Source organism: Gossypium arboreum, chromosome 8 (genome assembly GCF_025698485.1).
Source record: "Gossypium arboreum isolate Shixiya-1 chromosome 8, ASM2569848v2, whole genome shotgun sequence".
Taxonomy (NCBI): Eukaryota; Viridiplantae; Streptophyta; class Magnoliopsida; order Malvales; family Malvaceae; genus Gossypium; species Gossypium arboreum.
In genome coordinates this window covers 59,994,377-60,004,099 of record NC_069077.1, presented here as the reverse complement: position 1 = coordinate 60,004,099, position 9,723 = coordinate 59,994,377, and the positions used below count along the sequence as shown (strand labels likewise).

General features: G+C 30.8%; 1 protein-coding gene and 1 long non-coding RNA gene across 2 annotated transcripts; both read right to left on the bottom strand.

Annotated features, from left to right (window-relative positions):
* Positions 1 to 2,871: 2,871 nt before the first annotated feature.
* LOC108482390 (homeobox-leucine zipper protein ATHB-12-like) lies at positions 2,872 to 4,375 on the bottom strand. The gene is made up of 2 exons (XM_017785517.2): positions 3,685 to 4,375; positions 2,872 to 3,602 (listed from the first exon to the last, which is right to left on the bottom strand). Exons 1-2 carry the CDS (start codon positions 4,039 to 4,041, stop codon positions 3,261 to 3,263), a joined length of 699 nt encoding a protein of 232 aa, XP_017641006.1. The 5' UTR covers positions 4,042 to 4,375; the 3' UTR covers positions 2,872 to 3,260.
* A 2,969-nt stretch (positions 4,376 to 7,344) lies between these two features.
* On the bottom strand, positions 7,345 to 9,441 carry LOC128296254 (uncharacterized). Its single transcript, XR_008286801.1, has 2 exons — positions 8,849 to 9,441; positions 7,345 to 7,761 (listed from the first exon to the last, which is right to left on the bottom strand). It is a non-coding gene; the product is annotated as an uncharacterized LOC128296254 (long non-coding RNA).
* Positions 9,442 to 9,723: the final 282 nt, after the last annotated feature.

The following is a 9,723-nucleotide window of genomic DNA, read 5'->3' as shown; positions in this document are numbered from 1 at the left end:
CGAAGGCCCATATTCAGGATATGTTGATATGTTTGAGAAAGTTTTAAATTTGTCCAAGTCTTGAAGACTCGGATATGGTTGTAAGCACGAGTTTAAGTGAGGTAACGCCTCATATTCTGTCACGGTGTAGGATATAGGTTTGGGGTGTTACAAAACCTTTTACCTGCGTTGAGGCACCCTCCACGGCGGTCGGATCTCTTCTCCGGCATCGATACCTACAGAAAGGGGGCTAAAGCCGAACCTTTTCTCTTTTTTGTTTCCTTTTTTTAAATTCTTTATTTTATTTTATTTTATTTTATTTATTTTTTTAGGGCATTTGCCTCCTAGATCTAAAATCTAAGTTGAAAATTGAAAATTTTGGTATTTTTGGCTTTCCGACCGCCGTAGGTGGCGGCGCCATAGCTGGCATGGCGGCGGTTCACCTGAGCCTAGACCAACGAAGGCCTGTTCAGATAGAGAGAAAAAAAAACTTTTAATTTTTTTTTGAAAACATGTTAAAATGAAATTTTTGAACAAAAAAACTTGATTTATATAGACATGTAAAACGGCATCGTTTTGGGCTACAGCTCTAGGCCCCAAAACGACGTCGTTTTGGGGCCGACCCGCCCATGGCCCGACCCGATTCTGGAGGATCCGTGTGTTTTTGTTTAAAAAAGGTTATTTACCCTTTTAGTCCTTCCACATTTTAGGTTGTTTTAATTTAGTCATCTTTGTTCTTTTTTTCTCTTTTTAATTTTATCCCGTAATTTTTGCGCCTGTTTCATTTTAGTTCATATTGGAACTGCACGTTTTGGAGGACAGGGAATATTTCCCATTTGATCCTTTTTGTTATTCGCGCGTTACAACTTGGACCTCCACCCTATTTTTATTACCGATTTTTACCCAAAAATTCTATTTTGATTTCAATTTAGTCTTCTTTTTGTAAATATTATTATTGTATTATTAAACTGATTAATTTAATATTTAATATTTATTTTTTGTTTATTTACTTATTATTATTATTATTATTATTATTATTATTATTATTATTATTATTATTATTATTATTATTTTCTAAATAGACTTATTTTTTTATTTTATTATTACTTCTATTATTGTCATTTTATTATTTTATTATTTATTCATTTATATATATCTTTTATATACTTTCAAAATTTAGATTATTATTATTATTATTTTATTTGTTTTGTTTAATATTTTTATTCTCTTATTTATTTGCTTATTTACAATTTTTATTTAAACTTTTTATTAGTTTTATTTGTTTATTTACTTATTTTTATTAGCTTGTTATTTATTTATTTTTCTTATTGATTATTTTTATTCTTATTATTGTTATTTATATTATCGCATTTATTATATTTTTGTTATGCATATTAGTACCATGATTTATTATTACTATCATATCTTTGGTATTTTATTAACATTTATGCCATTATTACTGCAAATTCGTGTCACATTAATCTCTACCCGATACATAATTTTTTAAAAAAAAATTGGCAATGTTTCGTATTTAGAAATTCGAAAAGTCGTTCCCTAATTTACGAGGTTTTGATTTTCTCGATGAATCCCAATAACCGAACATCATTTTTTTAACATAAAATTTTAATTAAAATATTCTTGGAAATTAAGAAAAATCGTGTTCTAACTTACAAAATATAACTTCTTTCTAAAACCGAGATTGTCATCTATTTTAAAAATAATTTTTTTCGTATTTACCTTCGTTTCGTGAGTTTAAGTCATCGTGTCCTACCTTACTGGATGTGATCTTTTTTCTCAATTAACTCAAAAATAAAGTCATTTTCGTGCTAATAATGTTTTAACAAACGGATCGTATTTTTAAAATTTCCTCAAATTTTTAACTTTCGACACTAAATACGCCAAGTGATCAACTAGGTACCAATTTTGGGCGTATCAAGGGTGCTAATCCTTCCTCGTACGTAACCGACTCCCGAGCCCGTTTTCTGGATTTTTTAGGCCAAAAATCAACTTTTAGTAAACTTAAACTTTTATCAAAATGATTGAATTACGAGGTGATCCGATCACACCTAAATAAAAAGGATTGGTGGTGACTCTCATTTTTCGTTTTCAAACAAAAAGTCGACCATTCCAAAAAAAATGGTTTCAACATATCGAAACCCTAAAAATCCTAACTTTTAAATAATTTAACCTTAAAAACCCTAAAGAAAAAAATTAGCCAAGGAGAGAGAAAGGGAAAGCACATTCTGAACGCGCTTTCCTACCTAGTCAGAGAAAAATGCGTTCAATTAGACGCGCTTTCCTCCCAACTGTATAGAAAATACATCCATGTAGACACGTTTTCACACTCTCTCCATATCAACCTATTTCCCTAATTTTCAAAAAATCAACCTATATTTTAAAAAAAAATCAAAATTTTCGGCCAATTTAGCCCAGATTTCATGCTTTATACTAAAAAATCATCTTAAAATAATTTTCATAATAATAATATTAATATTATTAAAATAATAAAATTAAATAATTAATTAAACAATTTTAATCCTCGGGCCAACAATTCTAGTTTAATTCTCATAGATGATGTATAATATATGAAGTAATTATATATGAAGTAGATGATAAGTAGGGTGGTGAAACGTGTTATTGAGCCTTCGCTTTTTTATCAAGTTTTCTCGTATTCGCTAATTAACTTTATGACTTCAGTTCCATCTTTTTCCTAAAACGTCACTTGGACGAAAAGAAAAAGCTCTCCTTTTGTCTTTTTCTTCTTAAAATAACCATCATTGTTTCATCTTATGATTATTTTATCATTTCTTCTCCAATTTCTTAAGGTGGCTTGGAAACATGTCGGCAGAAATTTAGCCACGAATTTGAAGGTGATTATATGAATTAATTAAATTTGTTGAGAATAATTCCTTTTATCTCTCCTGCTCTTTATACTAACAAATAGGTTGGTAATGACCGACTAACATTGAAGTGTAAATTAAGAACAACCTCATTTACAATATCATACATCGATAAATAACCACAACAAAAAAAGAAATCTAAAAATGAAATTCAGAAATCCATCTCTGTGACAACCAGTTGCTATCCCCTTGAACTCTTTTACCTGGTCGTGTTCTAGCAAATTCATAGAGAGATTAGTCCATGACCCACACTTATACCTCTTCTCAACAAATTGTCAGTGGTTACTTTCCATGTTTCCAGGCCTCTATTGATGTTTCAGGGAGCCCCAAGTTGAGAGTTCCCCGGTAGACATTGAAAATATTGTTGAAGGGAAGGGAGTGTCAAGTCCAAAAGTTTAACCACTGACAATTGATATACGAATGATCGAACATGTCAACCGAATGAAGCCCGTAAAATTTGTCAGGTGAAGCTGGGGAGTCGTTCCTATACTCGTCCATTATTAGGAATTCTTCTCCGCCTTGCCCTGTTTGCTTTATATCACCTCTTTCGTTTTCAGTTTGCAAGCCCAGGCATTCCTTGTGCTGGAAACTTGGCTGCACTTCAGCTTCAGTCTCGCACTTGGTCTGTCCATATTCTGAACCTCCACCACCACCCGTGCTGCTTCCATCAAGACCCTTCCCACCCTTATGAGGTTCCTCCAGCAGTTCACTAAACTTCTGAATCTGCCATTGAAACAACAGTTATTATCATTCTCTTTATATAAACTGACTGACACTGAAAGTGGTTATCTTGGTCTTGGGCTACCTGTAAAATCAAGGAGTGTTTCTCTTTCTTCAAGGACTCGAATCTTGACTCCAAGTTTTCGTAATTAGCTTTGAGTGTGTTGTAATCTTGCTCTATTTGTTTGGACTTCCATCTGGCTCTTCTGTTTTGGAACCATATAGCTACTTGGCGGGGCTGAAGCTCCAGCTCTCTCGCCAGTTGCATCTTCTTTCTCGGTTCCAGCTTCGTCTCTGATTCGAATATCGACTCGAGTAACCTGATTTGCTCATCACTAAACCTCCTCTTCTTCTTCATCTTATTCTTCTTCTTATTCCTTGGAGTTTGAGGTGCCTGTTCCGCTATTGCTTCATCTGCTGCTGGATGATACTCTCTCTCCATTATTGGATTTTTGTTTTAGGTTTTAATTATTACAGAGGGAGTGTGAATAACAACAACCCTTTGTTTTTTTTTTTTTTCTAATTTAATGGTAAATTAATGTGTTTGGGATTAGAAATATAGCAAAGAAGGGTGGCAGGAGATATATACTTGGCTCATGATTTAGAATTACTTGAATTATGTGGTTGCTTTCAAGTGATTGAGACAAATGATTGATAGGTTCTCTTAACCAATAAAGCCAGTATCGTATGACATTCTCTTTCTTATGCCTTGTGGATATCTATGTCTTCAATCTTTTTTCCATTTGTTACTGTAATCCACATGTAATGTGATTGCTGCCTTGATCAGGCTCTATTGCATGAGCAAATTTATAAATGGAAATGAATCTATTCTTGCTTGTCCCACTTTGCAAATTAAAATCCCTGCTTAATCAAGAAGAGGAAAAGTTCTAAAACATCTCTAACTCGACCATTCTTTGCTTGTAAAATATCTACCCTACGTCATAGGAGCAAAATCAATGATCAGCATTACACATGGATTGTTGTGTTCAACACATGCATTTGCTGAATGTTTTTTTAAATAAATTTGTTAGTTCAATTGATTAGATCACCAATTTATTGGTCTAATCGGTCTAATTAAGAAATCATTAAAATTTAAAAAAATAAAAAACTTCAATTTAACTATCAATTCAATCGGTTCGTATAGATTTTCGGTCTAATGAATTCAAAACCACTCATGAAAATACCTGTTGCTTGAATTTCATATTTTGCTTAGCTATCTCATGTAATCATTCTAAGGAAGAGATCGCAACAAAAGAACAAACATTTGTTACTTAGTATTGGTAATTTTTTGAAACAAAATTTTTCTGCTATGAATCTTGTTGATATTAGAAATATGATAGGGTATTTATGAAGCACGGTTCATTTACAATATATCTTGTAGATTGGATCATATTTAGTAGGTCAAGTAATTTGTTTAAAGATTGTATCGAGATAGTATTAAAGACTTCTCTCCCTAATGTTTGTACCTTATTTTGAACTTTATTAATATATTATGTATGTTAGTTTAGGTATAATTTTTTTAAGAATTTATTATTTTTGATCTAGTACGTTTTCAAGTCTCAAACTCTCGTATACTTGAAAGAAACTTGTACATAATTTTTATTGAAAGTTTATAGCACTTATCTATTTCCAATATATACGCTGCATCTTTATTTGATGCGGAATGCAATTACCTTCAGAGGTAGACGAAGATGAGATTTGGAATTTGGATTCAACTGCTCCATGGGGGATGAAAGCCACGTTCTTAATAAAGCGTGATTTCTTTGTTGACTTTGTTGGCATCCAAAGATCACTTTTGTAGCTGGTGAAGTTTGGGGAATTCCAAATTATTAAAAAAGAAATTGACCCTTTCTCCGTTTTCTTTCTATATTGAAGCTGCATGGTAGGATTCTTTTATTTTTTATTTTTTTTGTTTTTTCACAATGAAAGCTCTAGTTCGGGGACATGATTTAGAGAGATTCAATTAAATGATAACTTTGAAAGACAAGTGTATGTTTATCTACTTATTTATCTCTTTGTTTTTTAGTTAAAAAATAATTAATAAATTATATAAAGTATTTTACTATATATTATATTTCAACTCAACAGTATTGAAAACCCTCTTTTACTAAAGAATTTAATATTATTTATAATAATATTTTCACTTTTATTATTTTTATATAAAATGTTTAAATAAAATAAATAAAATTGTAATATCTAAACCTTAAACTGAAGCCTAAAACATATTTAACAATAAACACTTTATCATTTCACCTATAATTTAATTATCAATTCTTTTATAAATATAATTTTAATATTTTTTCACTTACATCATGGGCGACAACATCTGTTATTACATTTAAGTCTTCGATTGAACACGTGTCATGAGTTAATTTGACATCAACTTAATTAATAATTAATTATTTTTATAAAATAATAAATATTATTACGAGGTCATTTTGTCATTTTATATAAATTGATTTAAACCCACAATAAATTTTAAAAATACTAATAGGTATTAGGGTTTAAATTTGGCAAAAATCCGTCTCTCTACTAGATAAAAAGCAATTAAATCTCTTTGTTTTAAAATGTAAGAAAATTAATAAAATTGTTAACATTTATAACAAAAACCACCCAAATGGATGACGTCACAGATGACTTTACAATCTATGATGACATGTCACGAATAGTGTTGCTTGGCATTTATAGAATACTAATATTTAAATATTATTAGAATATTTTCTAATATTTATAGTGTTCCAATAAATATAAATGAAAAGATGTAATTAATCAAAAGTTACATAATTTGCTTATTTATAAAGAGATATATCACTTAATTTTTGATAAAAAATTATAACTATTTAAACAGTATTATTTGAATAGTTATGTTTAATCGGGAGATATTACATGAATAATTATGTCTCTTTTAGATATGTGATTATTCAGAGAAGACACCTATTGAAATATGTTTTTATGAAAAGACATGACAATTCTTATAAATAGGAGTAAAATTTCATTTGGAAAACATATCATAAATCCTCAAAAGTTCTTTCTATCATTCCTCCATCTTTGATGTGTCACGAAACTAACTAAAAATTTGACTAAGGCAAGTGCACTTATCAATTAATAGTATAGTTACGGTGAGTAAATATATCATTCCCACAAAGACTAAAAGTACTGGTAATTACCGTATTTCTATTATTTGAATTGAATACTTCGAGTGATTGATTAAAACTAAAATTAACTAAATTAATTACTAATGAACATGAAAAAAAATAAATCACAAAAATAATTGATTAACAACCAAGAAGCAAACCAATACCCAGGAAAGAATTCACCTAGATTTCACCAGTCACTATCAATCTAAATTACGTAATTTCTTTTACATAGCACCTTGATCCATAGAAATCTCTAAATTTTGCTAATATCTCTTTCGAGCATAAGAGCAACAGACTCTATGTTGATTAATTGAAATTTCTTTCTAATAAAACTCCTATTATCTCATTAATTCATGCTATGGATTCCCCTATTAGATTTGACTCTAATCCAGTAGATTTATGTAGTCTTATTTGTAGGATTGCATGCAATTCCATTCAATTACACTAAATCTAATCTGAAACAGGGTCTACTCAACCATTGATTTAAGCATATCGAACATGGATTAATAATCTAGAAATATCAAACCAAGAATTAAGCACACATAATTGAGAACAAGAAACTAAGAATTTACTGCGTAAAATAAAAATCAAATGACAGAATCCATGTATTTAGAAAATTAGTTCATGCTTGGAAATAGAAACATCCAAGATACAATATAACCTAAAGAAACAAAGAAACTCATGATAACTTCCTAAGAAATCAATTGGGAATCTTCAATCTTGACATAAATCTACTTCAAAGTCGGCTTCAATGGTGTTTATCGAGTTGTTTTCTTGAACATTCTTTGGCGGCTCTCTCTTATTTTCTTATTTTTGTCATATATACATCTTAGAATGCCTGAAGAACTTAAAAATCGAGATCTTTCATTGTTCGGTGCGTAATTCCATGAAATCGACATGGCATACCATATGCCCATGTGGGTAACATGGCTGTGTGGCCTAGCTGTATGGAATTGTTCAGCCAATATGGCTCTTGTAGCTTGCTTCGATGCTTCGGTTATCGCTCCTTTTGCTCCACAAGTGCTCTATTAAGCAATAAAACATGAATTTAAAGGATTAGGATTATAAAATTCACAATTAACATTAAATAATCACCTAAAAACGCATTAAGAATAAGGTTAAAACATGCTACTTTTAGCACTTATCAAATATCCCTATATATGTTTAAGCATTTACTTGTCTTTAAGCAAAATTCTCAACCCACATTCAAGTTAACTTCCCTTAATTCATTGTTTTCATTGGTAATGTCTTAAGATAATCTACATATAATCATGCATTGGAAATTCAAACTAAAATGACACTAAAGAATACAAGTAATCTAAGTAAAAAATTTAAAGGCATAAAACATAGGAATCTTCCCTATCTAAACAATTACTTGAAATTCAAACTAAACAAGAACTGACACCCTCATTAAGGTTCACTTAAAGCACTCAAAGTGTTTAAGGTTCAAGTAATATGCACTCAACGGTCAAATTAGAAATGTTATTACCATAGGCTTGCTTGAAAATTAAATCTCCACCACTATAAACCGAGATGATATACCAATCAAGATGTTTTTACAAGGTTATAACGGGGCTAAGGTTAAGGGTACAGAAAAGGTCAGAAGAGTTGGTTACAATCGAGAATCGAGTTGATAAGTTACCAAACCAAAAAAAAATCAGTTGTTAAATTAAAATAATTTACATCAACAAGAAATAAAGATTGAATATGAGCTTTTTATACAAACGATTCAAGCTCAATCATTTTTTTTTCTTTTCTTTCCTTCTTTTTTCTTCAGAATAAAGTAAAATTCAACAATACAAATGATAAAACATAGCCAGGCAACTAACCAAATCAAATCTCGATAAAAAGGGAGTCAATAATTTCTTTTTACAAAATTAATATGGTTCACGGGTTAACATGAACAGATGATAAGTAAAAAAATGTCTTAGGATCAACGAGGTTTACTAGGGGTTAATTCAACAGGTAAACTATTTAAAGGTTAAGCGGGTTAAATCATAAGTGCCTATATCATCTCAGTATATCAAATTAATAATGTGGTCTCAGCATGTATAACAGAAGCAAGTTCTAGAAAAAAAATCAAGTTGATGCTTTATAGGCTCAAAAGCTTACCAAAAATTATGGTTTTGATGTCAAACTTGTAGATTTAAAATTTCAAGATAATGTTTCAATTCGGGGAGACAACCTAAAATAATCATTTCTAAAAAAAAGGCTTATCATGATTGACTCTTTCGTGTCTTAAAGTATAAATCACACAATGCATAAAAATATACAAATTAATCCCAAACAGACATCACCCATGGAGCCCTCAAGTTTTGCAACCTTGTCTTCCAAAACTGACAGCATATCCCTCAAGCTGCTAGCTTTCTTGCCTTACAACGGGTCTCTATAGGCTCAACCTGCTCATTTACTATTTTCTAATCTCAATTGGCGCCTTTGAAACCTTAGCTCCAATACCAATTCTTACAGGGCAAGAACTTAAGTCTAGCAAACAGCACGGCCTTAGACAATTTCTTTGCTTCAAATCCACCTAAGTCAACATAACTTTCAAAAGATGAGAATTCTTATGACATTCTCTAAGGCACCGAAATATAGTGGAAGCAACTCAAACCGAAAGAGCAATGAAAGAACAGAAATGACACAAGAAAGCAATGCACACAAGGTGTTTGAGTAAATATTCTCAAATATATTCTTTTACTATTAATGGGACTATTACAAATGAGGGGGAAGACCTTTATTTATAATTGAGCTCCTTCACATCCAACGATATAGATTGAATTATAACAACGCTACGATTAGTGTCTATCTACAAGATGAGAGTCCTAAGGGATCTAAACTCTATTCATATTTATCTCTTAGGATTTACAATAATTATTTTGGTAACTCTAATGTTACTAGAGTGTTTCACTAGGCCACAAATGCTTCAAGTAGATGGACTTCTCCATGTGTTCCATGAATCAGGCTAGTTCAAGTGGGTCAAATGAGTC

What these genes read in the sequence shown, in the direction of transcription:
- LOC108482390 (XM_017785517.2), bottom strand. Translation starts at nt 4,041, where the DNA reads ATGGAGAGAGAGTATCATCCAGCAGCAGATGAAGCAATAGCGGAACAG. An exon ending in AACACTCCTTGATTTTACAG is followed by an intron (nt 3,603 to 3,684) that starts GTAGCCCAAGAC and finishes TTTCAATGGCAG; the next exon opens with ATTCAGAAGTTTAGTGAACT.